This window comes from Sebastes fasciatus, chromosome 3 (genome assembly GCF_043250625.1).
Source record: "Sebastes fasciatus isolate fSebFas1 chromosome 3, fSebFas1.pri, whole genome shotgun sequence".
In the NCBI taxonomy this organism is placed as follows: Eukaryota; Metazoa; Chordata; class Actinopteri; order Perciformes; family Sebastidae; genus Sebastes; species Sebastes fasciatus.
In genome coordinates, this window is record NC_133797.1 from 41,400,964 (window position 1) to 41,419,902 (window position 18,939).

General features: G+C 48.6%; 1 protein-coding gene across 3 annotated transcripts in view; it reads right to left on the reverse strand.

Moving 5' to 3' along the window:
• The window catches only part of LOC141765180 (spectrin beta chain, non-erythrocytic 1-like), a 41,927-nt gene that overhangs the window by 6,840 nt on the left and 16,148 nt on the right, over window positions 1-18,939 (reverse strand). For all 3 annotated transcript variants that reach the window (XM_074631200.1, XM_074631201.1, XM_074631202.1), the window contains 25 exons: window positions 17,772-17,923; window positions 16,803-16,976; window positions 15,365-15,456; window positions 15,045-15,125; window positions 14,642-14,757; window positions 14,435-14,547; window positions 13,352-13,539; window positions 13,064-13,181; window positions 11,406-11,564; window positions 10,939-11,241; window positions 10,597-10,750; window positions 9,489-10,359; window positions 9,261-9,398; window positions 8,418-9,174; window positions 7,727-7,929; window positions 7,214-7,304; window positions 6,945-7,091; window positions 5,216-5,479; window positions 4,703-4,927; window positions 4,114-4,203; window positions 3,041-3,319; window positions 2,755-2,885; window positions 2,366-2,570; window positions 1,893-2,267; window positions 1-182 (listed from right to left, as the gene is read on the reverse strand). The exon at window positions 1-182 is cut by the window's left edge. In XM_074631200.1, coding sequence (XP_074487301.1) covers window positions 1-182; window positions 1,893-2,267; window positions 2,366-2,570; window positions 2,755-2,885; window positions 3,041-3,319; window positions 4,114-4,203; window positions 4,703-4,927; window positions 5,216-5,479; window positions 6,945-7,091; window positions 7,214-7,304; window positions 7,727-7,929; window positions 8,418-9,174; window positions 9,261-9,398; window positions 9,489-10,359; window positions 10,597-10,750; window positions 10,939-11,241; window positions 11,406-11,564; window positions 13,064-13,181; window positions 13,352-13,539; window positions 14,435-14,547; window positions 14,642-14,757; window positions 15,045-15,125; window positions 15,365-15,456; window positions 16,803-16,976; window positions 17,772-17,923 — 5,608 coding nt within the window. The remainder of the gene's footprint in view (window positions 183-1,892; window positions 2,268-2,365; window positions 2,571-2,754; window positions 2,886-3,040; window positions 3,320-4,113; window positions 4,204-4,702; window positions 4,928-5,215; window positions 5,480-6,944; window positions 7,092-7,213; window positions 7,305-7,726; window positions 7,930-8,417; window positions 9,175-9,260; window positions 9,399-9,488; window positions 10,360-10,596; window positions 10,751-10,938; window positions 11,242-11,405; window positions 11,565-13,063; window positions 13,182-13,351; window positions 13,540-14,434; window positions 14,548-14,641; window positions 14,758-15,044; window positions 15,126-15,364; window positions 15,457-16,802; window positions 16,977-17,771; window positions 17,924-18,939) is intronic.

Below are 18,939 nucleotides of genomic sequence, written 5' to 3' on the forward strand. Positions count from 1 at the left end.
ACCATGCTGAAGAACCTGAACTTGTCCCCAGTGTCGAGGAGGCGGACCCTGCGTCCGTCGCAGGCCTCCAGCAGACTCCTCCAGGCCTCCAGCACGTCGCTCTCCCGCCGCTGGATGTCGTCGGCTTTATCTCCGGCATACGCCGACTGGAGGCGCACCGCGTCATCCTGCAGCTGCCTCACCTGCACACCGGGTCAAAGGTCAAACACTGATACCAGTGCTCAGTAAACCTCCCTGTGTGGAACTGACTGGGGTCATGTTTATATATCATCATATCAGATCATTCATTACATGAGGAAACAGGAGTCAGCAGTTGACGTAACGTAACCTAACGTTCATGAAAATACCTAAACCCACTGCGTCCCCATAAACCCACTGCGTCCCTATAAACCCATTGCGTCCTCATAAACCCACTGCGTCCCCATAAACCCACTGCATCCCCATAAACCCACTGCGTCCCTATAAACCCATTGCGTCCTCATAAACCCACTGCATCCCTATAAACCCACTGCGTCCCCATAAACCCACTGCGTCCCTATAAACCCATTGCGTCCTCATAAACCCACTGCATCCCTATAAACCCACTGCGTCCCCATAAACCCACTGCGTCCCTATAAACCCACTGCGTCCTCATAAACCCACTGCGTCCCCATAAACCCACTGCGTCCCCATAAACCCACTGCATCCCCATAAACCCACTGCGTCCCCATAAACCCGCTGCGTCCTCATAAACCCACTGCGTCCTCATAAACCCACTGCGTCCCCATAAACCCACTGCGTCCCCATAAACCCACTGCGTCCCCATAAACCCACTGCATCCCTATAAACCCATTGCGTCCCTATAAACCCATTGCGTCCCCATAAACCCACTGCGTCCTCATAAACCCACTGCGTCCCCATAAACCCGCTGCGTCCTCATGAACCCACTGCATCACCATAAACCCACTGCATCCCCATAAACCCGCTGCGTCCTCATGAACCCACTGCGTCCCCATAAACCCACTGCATCACCATAAACCCACTGCATCCCTATAAACCCATTGCGTCCCCATAAACCCACTGCATCCCCATAAACCCGCTGCGTCCTCATAAACCCACTGCGTCCTCATAAACCCACTGCGTCCCCATAAACCCACTGCATCCCTATAAACCCATTGCGTCCCTATAAACCCATTGCGTCCCCATAAACCCACTGCGTCCTCATAAACCCACTGCGTCCCCATAAACCCGCTGCGTCCTCATAAACCCACTGCGTCCTCATAAACCCACTGCGTCCCCATAAACCCACTGCATCCCTATAAACCCATTGCGTCCCCATAAACCCACTGCATCCCCATAAACCCATTGCGTCCCCATAAACCCACTGCATCCCCATAAACCCACTGCGTCCCCATAAACCCACTGCGTCCCCATAAACCCACTGCGTCCTCATAAACCCACTGCGTCCTCATAAACCCACTGCGTCCCCATAAACCCACTGCATCCCCATAAACCCGCTGCGTCCTCATAAACCCGCTGCGTCCTCATGAACCCACTGCGTCCCCATAAACCCACTGCATCCCCATAAACCCGCTGCGTCCTCATAAACCCACTGCGTCCTCATAAACCCACTGCGTCCTCATGAACCCACTGCATCCCCATAAACCCATTGCGTCCCCATAAACCCACTGCATCCCCATAAACCCACTGCGTCCCCATAAACCCGCTGCGTCCTCATAAACCCACTGCGTCCTCATAAACCCACTGCGTCCCCATAAACCCACTGCGTCCCCATAAACCCGCTGCGTCCTCATAAACCCACTGCGTCCTCATAAACCCACTGCGTCCTCATAAACCCACTGCGTCCTCATGAACCCACTGTGTCCCCATAAAGCAGGTTAGGCGTGACTGACCTGTGTTCCCAAGGCCTGGATGTCGTGTTCGAAGGTGGTGTGCATCCTCTGCAGCGTCTCCACGGTGTTCTGATCACGGCCGACCTCCTCCGGCAGCTTCTTCTGTTTGTCCATGATGCGTCCCAGGATCTCCTTGGCGTCGTGGTAGAACTTATGGAGCTCGAAGGAGGCGGCGAGGATCTGCGTCCTGGTGTCGATGAGCTCCAGCAGGTCGGCCCAGGCCTCGTTCAGCCCGTCCTTCCACTCCGCCACAGTTGCCGCGTCGCCGTGACCGGCGTTGATCAGCTCGTCCGCCAGACGATTGACGGCGTCCACGCGCTCCTGACCGATGTTCCCGGTGTCCCGAGCGAACTCACGGAAACGCTCCTGCAACATCTGAGCAGGGAGCACACGGGGTCAGAGGTCAGGATGTAATAATACACTCAGTCGTGGTAACCGTAGTAACAGGGTTAGTAACAGGGTTAGTAACGTACAGTCACGTGTTCGTAGTCCTGTCCCAGCTCGTGCGACCCGGCCACCACCTCCCGCTCAGCGATCCACTGCTCGAGGTCGTCCACCTCCCGGTTCAGCTGGAAGAGGCGGAGCCTCTCGTCCAGTTTGCCCCGCCTCTCTTCTGATAGGTCCTTCAGGCCGGCGTACAGCTTATCCACCTGAGACTGGCGCATGCTGATCCGCTCACTGACACACACAAACACACACACACATAGTCCTGTTACTATGGCAACGACAGAAAGAAAACAGCATTTGATCCAGGACTGTGAGGGCGGGTCAGGCGGGTCCATCAACAATCAACACTGTGAATAATATTTAAATAGTTTGATGTCAAACATCTGCGTGTCCTCACAGGTGCAGTAAAACACACCTCTCGGGGTGTCCGTCAGCCACCAGTCCTCTGCTGGTTTTGGACAACTGGTGGACGCTCTCGGCGTAGTCCTCCACCGCCTGCTCCACGATCTGGTGCTTCTTCTGCATGGTGACGGCGCTCAGCTCGTCCTGATCAGAACACGTTAATGTTACAACACCGGACGTCGTTATATCGATTCAGAAGTTATTACATTTGTCAAGCTATTGTATTTTAATGTGCTTTAGTGGGTCATACAGCTTTTATTGTGAAAGAACACCAGGAAGTGTTGTGAGTATGACCTCACCTTGGCCTTCTCCTCTGACATCATGTACAGCTCCTGCTCGCTCATCCAGGCCTCGGCCTCGGCCGCATCAAAGTAGTACTGCTGGGCCTTGTGCGCCTCCTCCAGGCGGCCGTGGCGGCGCTCCGCCTCCTCCATCAGCTGCCTCCACAGCTCCCGCAGGTCGGCGAGACGCTGGCGGATCACGTCTGCGTTGGAGGAGTCGTCCTTCAGGAGGCTCTGACTGCGCTCCAGGATGTCGTCGATACGAGGCTGATGACCCTGGATCTCCTTCTGGAGAGTCTGAGGAGGAAGAGGACGAGCGAGTAAATTTAACAACCTAATACTTCATCCTCACACTCTGGTCCCAGCGTAGGACAGCACCGTGCTATCTCCAGATGAGGCACAACTTTGTTTGCCTCATTTTCTATGTTTCATGACAGCATGGTGGAATTAGCGAGCTAAGCTAGCTAAGTAGCCGGCCGTCCGACTAGCGGGCTGGTGGCCAACGGCAGCGCTGTAAAGATAAACTGAGGGCGTATAAATGTATGGATTTCTATAGTTAACTATCCTTCAGTAAAGTCAGTCAGAAAGAGAGTCGGACAATATCGGAGAAGCGTTTCAGAGACGGAGAGAGAGGGTTGCTAATAGTTTAGCATCATTTACTCTCCATCTCTGAAACGTTTCTCTGATATTGTAGCTCGCTAGAGCCTCCAATCACAGTTTGTCATCTCTAATGTCTGTGATATCTGGATTCTGGCACCAATAACACAGTGAGAGGACATTTTAGATGTGTAACTTTAGCCCACTGCTAGTGTTAGCCTCCAGTCTTTCCTTTGTTTAGCCGCCAGCTAACACCGTGACCTCATCATGACATCATCATGACCTCATCATAACCTCATCATAACCTCATCATGACGTCATCATGACGTCATCACTAAAAGGTTCTATAGTTATACACCGAAACAAATTCCTTGTATGTTAAAACCGACTCGGCCATAAACCGGATTCTGATTTTAGGAGCCTCAGATCTGATCCACATCAGCATGAGTTCTCTGTGGTTCTGTCAGAACATGTTCTGTATTCGGTTCTCTCACCTGGTTCTTCTTGATGAGCAGCTGGACGGTCTGCAGGTTGTGTCCGTGGTCGGTGGACGTGGCCACGGCATTCCTCTCCTGAACCCACAGCTGGAGGACAGAACACACACCGGTAGAATTATATTGATATTCATTATAAGTCCACATATTCAGAAGCTCGTTTTGTCGAGTCGAAGCTCACAGACATTTAATTTACTGTCATAGAGACACAAATATTCACATCAATCAAGAATCAGGAAAATGTTTTTGAGTAAAAAAATGACTGAAACGATGAATGAGTTATAATAACTGTGACGGACGTTGACGGACTAACTGGTTCTCTCCAGTCGGCGAATTTTATTTTGAAATGATCCGATTGGTACCGTGGACGTTCTGACGTTAATAAACTACAGAGACCTGTAGTATTTATACTAATTATTACTATTATATTTATACTATCGTGGTACACAGATGGAGTAAGAGTGTTGATATGATAAGACACACACTTTAATGTGTCTGTTCCATCGTCTGTCTCAATATGAAACACAGAGACACACGTGGACTCTCTAGTTCAAGGTCTACGTTCAGGTCTACGTTCAGGTCTACGTACTATCTCGTCCTCCACGTCTCGGTTGAACTGGTGAACTTCTCTGGACTCGACCAGGAAGTCTCTGCGGCGTCTCAGCGGGTCCAACAGCTGCTGGAACTTCGTCTCCACCAGCTGCCGCCGCCCGTCCACCTCGTCGGTGTCCTTCACCTCCTGACCCAGAGCCTTCACCTGGCTCTGCAGCTCCACCACCTCCCGCTGGCGCACCTCCACCTGCTTCTCCAGCATCTGTGGGGGGGAGGGGGGGTTAGTCAGAGTACTACTACTGATACTAACAGTACTACTACTACTACAGCTGACAGTACTACTACTACTCTTTCTGATAATAGTACTAGTAATCCTTGGTGGAAGAAGTACTTTCCACCAAGATCCTGTATTATTAGCACAGTGTAAAAATACTACTACCTGAGTACAGAAGTATCATCAGAATGTTCATTACATCCTGTATCAACGAAGTATTAATGTAAAAGCAGTACTGCGTGGTGTTTGAGTACTGCAGTACTACTGTGAGAGTACCTGTTGTTTTTTGAGCAGGATGTTGACGGAGGTCAGGTCTTTGCCGTAGTCGTCGGACTGGATCTGACCCTCCATGCCTCCCATCCATTTGTCCAGGTCGGCGCAGCTCTGAGTGAACAGCTCCGACTTGTTGGCGTCGAACAGACACTGAGCTTTGGTCTGCGTGGTGGACTCCAGCTCCTCCCACATGGCGTGGAGCGAAGACAGCTTCTCCTTCACCACCGCCTCCGTCTCCGGCTTCTCTGACACCAGCAGCATGCCGTCCTGCAGCCAGACACACCAGGAAACTCTCAGTAACAAACAGGAAACTCTCATTAACAAACTAAGAAACTCTCAGTAACAAACTAAGAAACTCTCAGTAGCAAACTAAGAAACTCTCAGTAGCAAACTAAGAAACTCTCAGTAACAAACTAAGAAACTCTCAGTAACAAACTAAGAAACTCTCAGTAACAAACTAAGAAACTCTCAGTAACAAACTAAGAAACTCTCAGTAACAAACTAAGAAACTCTCAGTAGCAAACTAAGAAACTCTCAGTAACAAACTAAGAAACTCTCAGTAACAAACTAAGAAACTCTCAGTAACAAACTAAGAAACTCTCAGTAACAAACTAAGAAACTCTCAGTAGCAAACTAAGAAACTCTCAGTAACAAACTAAGAAACTCTCAGTAACAAACTAAGAAACTCTCAGAAGCAAACTAAGAAACTCTCAGTAACAAACTAAGAAACTCTCAGTAACAAACTAAGAAACTCTCAGTAGCAAACTAAGAAACTCTCAGTAACAAACTAAGAAACTCTCAGTAACAAACTAAGAAACTCTCAGTAACAAACTAAGAAACTCTCAGTAGCAAACTAAGAAACTCTCAGAAGCAAACTAAGAAACTCTCAGTAACAAACTAAGAAACTCTCAGAAGCAAACTAAGAAACTCTCAGTAACAAACTAAGAAACTCTCAGTAGCAAACTAAGAAACTCTCAGTAACAAACTAAGAAACTCTCAGTAACAAACTAAGAAACTCTCAGTAACAAACTAAGAAACTCTCAGTAACAAACTAAGAAACTCTCAGTAGCAAACTAAGAAACTCTCAGTAACAAACTAAGAAACTCTCAGTAGCAAACTAAGAAACTCTCAGTAACAAACTAAGAAACTCTCAGTAGCAAACTAAGAAACTCTCAGTAACAAACTAAGAAACTCTCAGTAGCAAACTAAGAAACTCTCAGTAACAAACTAAGAAACTCTCAGTAACAAACTAAGAAACTCTCAGTAGCAAACTAAGAAACTCTCAGTAACAAACTAAGAAACTCTCAGTAACAAACTAAGAAACTCTCAGAAGCAAACTAAGAAACTCTCAGTAACAAACTAAGAAACTCTCAGTAGCAAACTAAGAAACTCTCAGTAACAAACTAAGAAACTCTCAGTAGCAAACTAAGAAACTCTCAGTAACAAACTAAGAAACTCTCAGTAACAAACTAAGAAACTCTCAGTAACAAACTAAGAAACTCTCAGTAGCAAACTAAGAAACTCTCAGTAACAAACTAAGAAACTCTCAGTAACAAACTAAGAAACTCTCAGAAGCAAACTAAGAAACTCTCAGTAACAAACTAAGAAACTCTCAGTAACAAACTAAGAAACTCTCAGTAGCAAACTAAGAAACTCTCAGTAGCAAACTAAGAAGCTCTCAGTAACAAACTGGAAAACGGTTCTGATCCAGCAGAGGGTTGAGACCCGGTACCTTCTGGATCTTGTCCAGCCACTCTTTGTTGGACTGCAGTTCGGCCATGAAGGCCTGGTGCTTCAGCCACTTGCTGTGCAGGTTCCTGGCCTCGTCGTAGGTCATGTCCTGAGCCGTGAGCATCTTCTCATTGATCCACAGCGACAGCTGGACACAAACACACAGACACTACATGTTATCAGGGTTCATCCTCTTGGAATCAATACACTTCTATCTGCTTCTGGACCAAAATGTTGGACGGATGAACCCGCCGTTAATGACCGACTGACCTCCTGGCAGTCCTGCAGGAACTTCTGCAGGTCTCTGTTGTCCTTCAGCCTCATCAGCAGCTCCACTGCAGCCTCCCTGTTCTTCTTATGCCTGAAACATGGAGGACGAGGTCAGACCAGGACGCCAACACATAACGGAGGCGTCCTTATTCACTAATAACCAGGTAACAGATTCTCCTACTGGAAGGAAAAGTAACTCAACTACCACTGGTGATCCTGGAGAGTGAGTGACAGCACATATTGAGAGAAACTAGGATTTTCTTCAGCCATTGTTAAAAAAAGCAAGCCAACAATACTTGCTAGCCAGCGTTAACTAACGTGTTCAGAGAATTATTCTGCCTCCACTTAACGCTCCGCCCACTAAACACGTCACCATGGTTACTAACAGAGAAGAGGGCTATATAAACGGGTCTGTAGAGGCCAGTAAGGCTGCATCTTGTTGGAGGTTATTGTTTAACAAAGCTCATCTAAAAACAGTCTCATGAAGTCTCAGATGTCTGAACTGATGTCTACCTGTCGTCGATGGAGGCGACTCTCTCCTGGATACGTTCGGCGTTGATGTTTCCGTCGCTGGCCAGCCGCCTGCCGGCCTCCACCACGCCGTTGATCTTGTCTTCGTTGGCGTCCATGGTGGTCATGAAGTCCTCCTGCTTCTTGATGGCGGCCTCGGCGCCCTCCAGTGTGGTGGGCATCTCGGTGTGAGCCAGGACGTACTCCTGTGGGGCGAGGACACAGGGTTCAGATAGCTACAGGGTACGTCTATGCTGAGCACGACTCCAGGGGAAAAGTCATGAGGTAATTATTACATCATAAGGGTTCATCTTCTGGAAATTTGGAGCGAATCACCTGATTGGTTTTGAGATCTGTGTGTGACATTTTGTGTGGATGGTAGTGCTAGAGGTTCCTCTGAGGATCCATGTTAATCAGGACAATACATGAATCCTGATCTGGTTGAGTAAAGATTTTATTAGAGACATTTTTTTGATTTGGACCAAAGTGTTGGACAGAGTGACCGGTTCTGTTACAGAGACCAGAACTTATCCGAGAAGGATGTCAATGGGTTCTTATCAGAGCAGAAACATCAGATGAGGTTCTCTGGTCAGCATGGGTCCAGTCCTGATCAACATGAACCCCAGGACACGGGGGGTCATGAACCCGGGGTTAAAGGTGTTAAACTAGACTGCAGTGAGGTGAATCTGTTTACCTGGTTGTTGAGGAAGGCCTCGGCCTGCTTGGTGTCTCTAAGGAAGAGCTGATAGGCGTGAGACTGGGACAGCAGGTTCTGTCGGTTCTCCCACATCTTGTGCAGTTCGTTCCAGCCGGTGTCGAGCGCCTGCAGCCTCTGTCGAAGGAACATGTACTGCGCGTCCGTCTGGCCCTGCGTCACCATCTCCCCCATGTCACGCATCTTCTGGTAGTCCTCCTCGTAGTTCTGGACCTCGTTCTTGATGTTTTCGTGCTGGGCCATGAGCTTCTCGGCCTCGGCCAGCGTGTTGGGCATGTCCTCGGAGGCGATGGCCGTCTGAGTGCGAGACAGCCAGGACTGGAAGTCGTCCAGCTCGCGCAGGAACTGCTGTAGCTTCCTGGCCTCGCCCAGTGACTCCTCGCGGTTCTTCAGAGTGTTCTTCATTTCCTCCCAGACGGCGGTGATCTCAGCCAGGCGGCCCGTGATGGCCTTCGCCTGGTCCGGGTGCTCCTCTGCCAGCCGCTGGGCCTCGCCTCGCAGATCGCCCAGTTTGTCCTCGATGGCGGCCAGGTCGCGCTCCATTCCGGTCAGTTTGCGCTGCAGGGCCATGACCCCAGTGAGGTCGTTGCCCAGCTCCTGGGTGGACTCGATGACTTTAGTCTTCTCTTTGATCCAGGACTTGGTCTCGTTGCAGTCGAGGTGGTAGTTCTGCACACCCAGAGCCGAGTTCAGGGAATCCTTCTTCAGGTCCACCAGGTCGCGGAACTGGCTCCACCTAGAAGTAGAGGAGAGGATCGTCACAGTCGACAGGTACAATCACACCTATAGTTTCATGGTCAAATGGACTCTATCAGTCAGTACCTGTTGTTGAGTTTGTCCTGCTGGCTCTTGATGTCCTTTTCGCTCGGGTGACCATTGTGCATCAGCTGCCGGGCAATCTGGTTCACCACAGCGACACGAGACGCCTGGTTGTTCATCTCCGGCTCCAGACTCTCAAACCTGCCGAGGAGACGGTCCACATGAACTCAGTGCTGGCTAACAGAGACGTACAATCACAAACATGTATGCAGCATCTACCTGTAGTCCTACCTGTGCTGTATGACCTCCAGGTCCTCCAGTTTTTCGGGGATCTCCATGCTGTTCAGCCACTGCTCCTTCTCGTCGATCCAAACCTCACAGGCGTTTGCCTCGCTGAACATCTTGTAGAGCGCCAGAGCGTCCTGCAGCACCTGCTTCCTCAGCTTCGTCAGTTCTGACACCTCCTTGTAGCGTTCCTCGATGCCAACCAGACGTCCACGCACCTCCTCTGACTCCGCATCCTCTTTAGGCAGTAAGGCGGCCTGCTCGTGGAGCGAGTCGATGACCGGGCGGTAGCTGGCCACTTCTGCCGCCGCGTCCTTGTGCTTCCTGACGAGAGCCTGTGTGGAGAATTCGTCATGGCCAGTCTCTCCACTGGAGACGATGCGCAGGGCGTCCAGCGTCCAGGCGTCAACATCATCTGCATCAGCCTGGAACTGGTGCAGCGCCAGAGCCTCTTCCAGCCTCTTCTTCCTCACCGCCGCCAGCTGCTCCAGCGCCGCCCACTGAGCCTGCAGGTCATCGATGCGCTCCTGGATCTTGGTGGCGGCAAAGTGGTCGGCCTGGACCATTTCCTGACCCTCTGCGATGGTGTGCTTGAGGTGGCCGGCGCGGCCGCTCATCTCATCCTCCAGAGCGCGTTGCTGGCTGAGGAGGCGTAGCGCCCCCGTGAGGTCCTTGCCGTGCTCGACAGACGACAGGATCTGCTCCTTCTCACGGATCCAGCCCTCCTCCTCGGCCATCTCCCAGAAGAACTTCCAGAGACGGCGGGACTCCTCCAAGCGGGCGCGGCGCTCAGCGGCCAGCTGGGTCAGCTCCTGGTAGCAGAACTCCAGGTGAGAGACCCGGTCCTGGATGACCTGAGGGTCGCAGGGCTTGTAGCCTGGACAGGAAGACACGGTTACATTTATAAGGTATGAATTAATCTAGACTGTACGCTGCTGCCACAAACCAGTACAGGAAGAAGCTTTCACTGGTTGAGCTCATCAAAGTAAAAGTCCCTGCTCCTTGTTAGGAAGTCAGTTGTTAAAAACAAGAACAAAAAACATGATGAATAAGAACATCCAAGAAATTAGACAGAACATTCAACGGAGGGAAGAGGACAGATCAGGCTGCTAACCGTCGTCGTTGACGGAGAATTTGGTGGCGTTGGTGCTGACTGCCTTCACTCGGTCAGCCTGGATGGCGATGTCTGCCTCCACCAGGGCGTGTTTCTGCAGCAGGTCCTCCACCCCTAATAGATGCTTCCCATAATCCTGAGACAGCAGCATCATCTGGAAACCAAAGACATAGAGGATCAACCGTTAGGACGGCAGCGATCAGCTTCCTCCTGGAATTCAGAGATAAGAAGAGGATCGCTCCGAGGAAGCCAACCCGTCCTGGACCTCTCTGTACCAGACTAACAGATATTAAATCTCCATCTCCTCACCATGTGAGGGTGGGGTTTGTTTCAGCGACGTACCTTCATCTCGTCCATCCAGTCCATGATGTAGAGCATCTCCTGGAAGACTCTCTGCAGGCCCAGGTTCATCTCCAGTCTCAGCCTGCGGGCCTTCAGCAGCTCCAGCAGGTACTCCCACAGACGGATCACGTTGTCCTTCCTCGCCGTGATGCGTTTGATGTCGTGGTAGTGCTCCACCTCCAGCTCCCTCGCCACAGAAACCACGGCCTGGACACGCTCCTCGTACGCCGTGATGTCCGTCTCGATCGCCTCGTGCTTCTTGGTGGCCGCCTCGACGGCCTGAAGGTCGAAACCAAAGTTGTCCTGGAGAGACAACGGAGGCGGCAGGACATTCATGAAACCAACAATAATAAATGTCTCCCTTTTGGGTGGAGACAGGACAGGATTTAGCAGGTTTGAATGCTGTAGCAGCTGACGCTAACGTGGAGCAGCACCTATTAGCTGCTGCCGACGGTGCATCCTCTTACCTGTGACACCAGTCTCTGGTTTTCACTGAGCCAGGTCTCTCTCATGGCCGCCTTGCGGTCGAAGCGTCTGGCAAGTTGTTCCAGTTTCTCCTGACGAATCAGCTCGGTCCTCAGAGCCAGCTCCCTCTCATGCTCCGCCTTCTCCAGTCGCTCCCAGGCCTGACAACGAACACGCCATCACCATCACCATCACCATCACCATCACACACTTTTTAATTAAGTTATTTAGAGCCGTGAAAGAAACAGCATCTACATGAACTTTACTGCTGGATACAGGAAGACCTCCAAGAACCAAACTGTAGTCCACCTCAGTCCCTGTGAGCCTGGTTCAGGGTCTGAAAGCTTATTGAGTTTACAGATTCTCCTGTACTGAATACAAAATTAATCTCTTATCCAGCGTAATGAAGTTCAGCTGTCAATATTTATGAAGACCGCGCCGGCGATCCCGACCAACTTCACTGTCTTTCAGAGGCTGTAGCTCAGTTTTAAAGCTAGAGTGAAGATCCTGGTATCATAGTAAACTAGAAAAAAACTGATGAATCCATCGGTACCAACCCTGTCATACTAGCTTGTCGGGAAGGAGGTTAAATAACGCTCCAAACATAGTAAATTTTGGTGAGGAAAAACTATCAGTATGATAATTATGAACTTCCTGTCTCTAGGCTGTAGATATGTAGCCTATAAACAAGATATATTTTAATAAAATACAGTTGTACCGACAGGATACAGTAGAACAGAGAGGCTGTTTCCATGCTGCGAGGCAGTAGAGAAGGCGGTCCTTAATGTGACCACCTCTGAATGTGGTCTGAGTGATCGGATCTCAATGCGTCTCGAGTGCGTTCATACCTGTACTTAGTCCACTTGTGATCGGATCACTCAGGACGCATGTTAATACCAGGTGTGAACGGGGCCAAAGCCAGGTAGAACGTTGTCGATAATGTCTATATGGCGTCTAACATGTTGGATTTGTATCCAATCATATCAACCGTTGTGTAGCCTAATTCAACTGAAATCAAAGTGATCTGACATCGAACCCGACACGGTTTCATAATGATCTGAAACTATTTTTACACGGGTGGAGTCTGTGCAGTCGGCTTGGAAAGGCCCGGGGTGAATGTGGTTCGCAGCGCCGACCGGGAGTTTTACAGCACCCCTCAACCTGGACCTCGCCACTTCCTGGCGCCGTGGAGTGCTCGCTGCGCAGTGCGCCCTATCTCCCTGAGGGGAAGGTCATCTGTCTACTGGGGCGGACTGTCCTCAATGCGTCAGGGATCTGCGGCGATGTCGCGGACCCTGTCTGATTAAATTGTTTACTAGAGCTCAAAGTTCTTCATAGATCCGCCTCTTCATTTAGCTCTCAAAGTGCTCCAGATTGATGCATTTAACTCTAAAAAGTAGAAAGTTTTCTTCTGGCGGAGAAGAAGAAACCCCCCCTGATATTAGCTTCTGCCGCTGTACAGAAGCTAATATCACAGCTCAACTCCTCCGCTGTAGGAATGGCTTCTAAACGGCTGTATTGATTCGATTAATTCACTGACATTCATGGTTAATACTTAAATACTGAGTCCTGTATCTCCTCAGGTTGTTTAGAAGCACTGACAGTGTTATATTCAGTAGGACGATGTGAAGCTCAGATCTGGAGGTGGAGCAGCTCTCACCTTGTTGATATCTGAGATGAGTTTTCCCTCTCGGGGCATGTAGACCTTCTGGTTGTTGGCTCTCATCTTACTCTGGATGGTGAACAGAAGAACCTCCAGGTTTCCCTTCTCTGTGAACCTGGAGACAGAAGAGAAAGGAGGAAGCAGAGGAGGTGGAGAACGGGTGGAGAGGAGGAAGAGGTAACCATTGATGATGGTGTTGTTAACAGTTGAATTTCATATTCTCAGTGAGTGTGTGCTACTGAAAGTTTGTTTTGCGTGATCAAACTACGAAGAGGCGGTTCTGACTTTGGAGGTTTCTCCACGGTCCGGTAGGTGTTGAAGGCCTGAAGCTGCTGCTGGACTCCGACCAGAGAGTTGGCGAACTTCCTGTTGTTGAGGATGATGATGGTCTGTTCGATCCATTCCAGCAGGTCTGAGGCCAGAGACTCGTACTTCTCGACCATCTTCTCCGTCTCGATGGCGTTATCCAACACCTGGAAAAAAAAACAGAAACATCTCCCGTCATATATCGCAGTGTGACACTCCTCGCGGTTACATTCAGATTATTATCCCATCAATTAAACTCCAAAACATTCGCCGAAGGTAGGGACTCAGGAGGCAGGATTATCTGGTAGAGATCAGAACTGAACCATTCAATCCAAACAGTAGAATCCTTTATGTGGCTGAAAATGAACAAAGACATAATATGTGCAGTCAGATTCTAGAGCCAGTCGGGACGAGTCCTAACATAGTCAGTCGAGACGAGTCCTAATAGTCGAGACGAGTCCCAACGGAGTCAGTCGAGACGAGTCCCAACGGAGTCAGTCGAGACGAGTCCCAACGGAGTCAGTCGAGACGAGTCCTAACGGAGTCAGTCGGGACGAGTCCTAACGGAGTCAGTCGGGACGAGTCCTAACGGAGTCAGTCGGGACGAGTCCTAACGGAGTCAGTCGGGACGAGTCCTAACGGAGTCAGTCGGGACGAGTCCTAACGGAGTCAGTCGGGACGAGTCCTAACGGAGTCAGTCGAGACGAGTCCTAATAGAGTCAGTCGGGACGAGTCCTAATAGAGTCAGTCGGGACGAGTCCTAACAGTCGAGACGAGTTCTAACAGAGTCAGTCGAGACTGTTGAGATCTCTGAGCAGCTCCGAGGACGTTCAACTTAACTCTCTCTTCTTTTATTGTCTTAACCCTCGTGCATCACTTTCTGGCTTCTGTGAGGGTTTCTGGACAAGTTTCATGTTACGTTGCCTTAATAATTCCTTCCATCACTGGATGTGAACAGATATTTCTGATATTGATCTGGTGAATACATCAGATCAATAACTGTGTCCTGATATAATCTTTTGGTTACAAAGGTTTGTTGGTGTTGTGAATGTGTTTTCTGACCTTCCCGATGCGTTTGCCCTCCACCTTCAGAGCTTTCATCTTAGAGAAGTAGTGGTAGAACGTCACCACGTAGGTGATGACTGACTTCTCATCAGGATGGTCCACGCTGATATCTGCATCACAAACAACAACATTTAATAACTGCAACACACATAACTGGATGTGTGTGTTCCGGTCTGGTTTAGTTAAACTGGTTCAGGATCTTACCCTCTGGATCCAGCAGACTGGTGAGGCCCAGGTGTTGCTCCGCCAGGTTAAAAGCATTCTGCAGGTTGTGATGAGCGTTGGACTTCTTCAGTTTGTCAAAGTCGATCAGATCGGGCCTGGAAATAGGAAACAACTTTATTTACAAATGTCAACACAGCTGGAAAAGGTTTAACGTTTGAGATCAATAAAGTTGTTTTCAAGATTTAATGGTGTCAGCCTGAAAGAACAACATGGAGCCGCCACCCGCAGGGGTAAGAGGAAGAGGATGGATGGAAATCTGGAATTAGTGTTTGTAGATGATGATGATGATGATGATGATGATGATGATGATGATGATGATGATGAAGAAGATGTTACCTGTGTTTGTGGAGGATGATGATGATGAAGATGATGAAGGTGTTACCTGTGTTTGTGGATGAGAGCGTTGAAGGCCATGCCGTCTCTCCAGCTGGTGCTGAAGTTGTGGATGTTCACGTTGGAATACCTGAAGAAGCAATGATCCAACAAAATGACATGTCAATAAACAATAGTAGTAGTACTGTAGTAATGAATAGTAGTAGTACTGTAGTAGTACTGTAGTAATGAATAGTAGTAGTACTGTAGTAGTACTGTAGTAATGAATAGTAGTAGTACTGTAGTAATGAATAGTAGTAGTACTGTAGTAGTACTGTAGTAATGAATAGTAGTAGTACTGTAGTAGTACTGTAGTAATCAGAGTCTCACCCTGCCGTCTTCATCTGACACCAGAGCAGCAGAGCGTCTTTAGCTGATCTCTTCTCTTTGTTGTCTTCAGTCTCCACGCTGATGTCCTGGATCTGAAACACACCAGTAAGAGTCACACCTCCACCTGTACAGGTGAGTACACTAACATCCACCTGTACAGGTGAGTACACTAACCTCCACCTGTACAGGTGAGTACACTAACATCCACCTGTCTGATGTGTACAGGTGAGTCCACTAACCTCCACCTGTCTGATGTGTACAGGTGAGTACACTAACCTCCACCTGTACAGGTGAGTACACTAACCTCCACCTGTCTGATATGTACAGGTGAGTACACTAACCTCCACCTGTCTGATGTGTACAGGTGAGTACACTAACCTCCACCTGTCTGATGTGTACAGGTGAGTACACTAACCTCCACCTGTACAGGTGAGTACACTAACCTCCACCCGTCTGATGTATACAGGTGAGTACACTAACCTCCACCTGTCGGATGTGTACAGGTGAGTACACTAACCTCCACCTGTCTGATGTGTACAGGTGAGTACACTAACCTCCACCCGTCTGATGTGCACAGGTGAGTACACTAACCTCCACCTGTCTGATATGTACAGGTGAGTACACTAACCTCCACCTGTCTGATGTGTACAGGTGAGTACACTAACCTCAGCCTATGAATACTTTCAGGTTTTCAAAGTGTCAAAGGTCGATCCAGGACTGTGTGATGTCACCCGGGCTGGGTTTCCATGACGACAGTCTGCGTGAGCATACCTGGACTTTAACCTGAGCTGTTTAATAACTTACACCTGAGGAGGTCGACCAATCAGAAGCCAGCCAGAAGTCATAAAGTTCAGCAGCAGCTTCTTCACCTGCTCAACGTTTTCTATCTACTGAAGTTTATGAAATATTGTTTTATTTTATTTTATCATATTTTATTTTATCTTAACATATTTTATTTTATTTTTGTTTAATTGAATTGAATTTCATTTAATTTAATTGTATCTTATTTTATTTTATCTCAGTTTATTTTGCTTTGTTTCATTTTATCATATTTTATCTTATCTTATCACATTTTATTTTGTTTTGTTCAATTTAATTCAATTTAATTTAATTTAATCTTATTTTATTTATATAAGTTTATTAGAACTAAGTTTAATTAACTAGACATGTAGCATTTATAAATGATGGTTATTATAAAGTGTTACCTCAATAATCAATAATAATAACAATAATCACTGTTTCGTTGTTATCTTATATATTTATTCACATGATTGAGTATTTTATGTTAATGAGCCACCGTACAGGTAGATGAGGAGAACTAATTACTTTATTAATTATTATTATCTATTATAAACTCTCCTGTTAACGTCTGAACTCATGAAAAACGTATTGATGAGACTCAGACGGGTAACAGCATCACACCTGTCTCCATAGTTACCGTGAAGCGGAGGATGATGGTCCAGATGAGGCCCAGCGTCAGACGGTGGTTCCCGTCCACGATGTCGTGACAACCCATGTTCTCCAGGTGAACCCGCTGCTCCTTCAAGAACTGGAGAGCTTTATCAACGTTCTCCAGACAGTGAATACGCATCCGACCTTTAGTGGGCTTAGGCTGCAGGAGGAGGAGGAGGAGGAGGAGGAGGAGGAGGAGGAGGAGAGAAGAGGAGAGAGAGGAGGAGGAGGAGAGAGGAGGAGGAGGAGGAGAGAGAGGAGGAGGAGGAGGAGGAGAGAGGAGGAGGAGAGAGGAGGAGGAGGAGGAGGAGAGAGGAGGAGGAGGAGGAGGAGGAGAGAGATGAGGAGGAGGAGGAGGAGGAGAGAGGAGGAGGAGAGAGAGGAGAGAGAGGAGGAGGAGGAGGAGGAGGAGGAGAGAGAGGAGGAGGAGGAGAGAGGAGGAGGAGAGAGAGGAGAGGAGGAGGTGGAGGAGAGAGAGGAGGAGGAGGAGGAGAGAGGAGGAGGAGAGAGAGGAGAGAGAGGAGGAGAGAGGAGGAGGAGGAGGAGAGAGAGGAGGAGAGAGGAGGAGGAGAGAGAGGAGAGAGAGGAGGAGGTGGAGGAGAGAGAGGAGGAGGAGGAGGAGAGAGGAGGAGGAGAGAGAGGAGAGAGAGGAGGAGGTGGAGGAGAGAGAGGAGGAGGAGGAGGAGAGAGGAGGAGGAGAGAGAGGAGAGAGAGGAGGAGGAGCGGAGGATTTATGTATTTAATGTGTACTGTGTGTATTTAGTGTGTACTCTGTGTGTTTAGTGTGTACTCTGTGCGTTTAGTGTATACTCTGTGTATTTAGCGTGTACTCTGTGTATTTAGTGTGTACTCTGTGTATTTAGTGTGTATTTAGCGTGTACTCTGTGTATTTAGTGTGTACTCTGTGTATTTAGTGTGTACTCTGTGTATTTAGTGTGTACTCTGTGTACTGTACCAGTCTCTCTCCAGACAGGACCTCCAGCAGCTTGATGAGCATGCGTCCGTCCCTCAGGTCCACGTACAGGTCTGTGATCCTGCAGGAGACTCTGGACAGGTGAGAGTTCACCCACTTAGTGAAGGTCTTCTTCTGCACCGCCTCCCGCTCATCTACACACACACACACGCACACACACACGCACACACACACACACGCACACACACACACACACACAGAGTTGTTAGCCACATTAGCTTGTTAGTTGTTAACTTGTGGGTTTACTGAAGGTCTGAAGGTCACACTGAGGTCATTTCACACAGACAGACAATCAATAATCAATAATCAGCGTTGTCTTTCAGTCAGCTGATGTCAACAACAGATTATTTTTATTAATTCATGTTGACAGAAAACTTCATCATCCACTCGTCTTCATCGTCTTTAATTAAAGAGATTAAAGGACGACGGTGTTTACGGCGTCATCATGTTGGTGTTACGTTACGATGTTCATCAGTAAACTGACTCTGGACCTGCCGGTTAAACTTTAACTACCAGGAGGTCAAAGGTCACCGACAGCTTCAACCACATCAACAGAGACGTCCGCAGAGGACCAACCATAGTGTCCAACTCTCAGAGACACTGAGAGACCTGGAGTGTGTTCCAATCCACGTACTTCCAGAAGTACACATCAATGTAGTGCACTGTGTGCACTCTGTACTCACTTGAGTAGTGCGTACATTTCAACGGGGTAGGGTTGTCTCAAATCGAATACTCTGCGGCGCACTGACCGGAAATGGCGATCGCAATATTTGACCGCGGCTCGCTACCCGTCAAAATATCTTCTTCTTCTTCGGGGTTTTACGGCAGCTGGCATCCTTTGTGTTGCTGCTGCCTCCTTCAGGTTTTACCCGTCAACTACCGCCAAAATATCTGCTGCTTTGTTGAAGAAAAAAATGAAAGCAGAGTGGAAATTACGTTTCCAACGTCGTCGCCTACGATGTGTCCTCCTGTTGGCTGATAATACACCGGTATGTTTACGTATTGTATTGTTTTATTCTGTTATCTACGTATGTTTGAATAGTGGTCGTAGTCCCGCCCCTTCCGCTACGTAGCCAAGATGCCGACATTTGAGTGTGGAAAGTGTCCAGCGTTCTACACTCAACGATCTGACCGTTTGAGTACAACATCC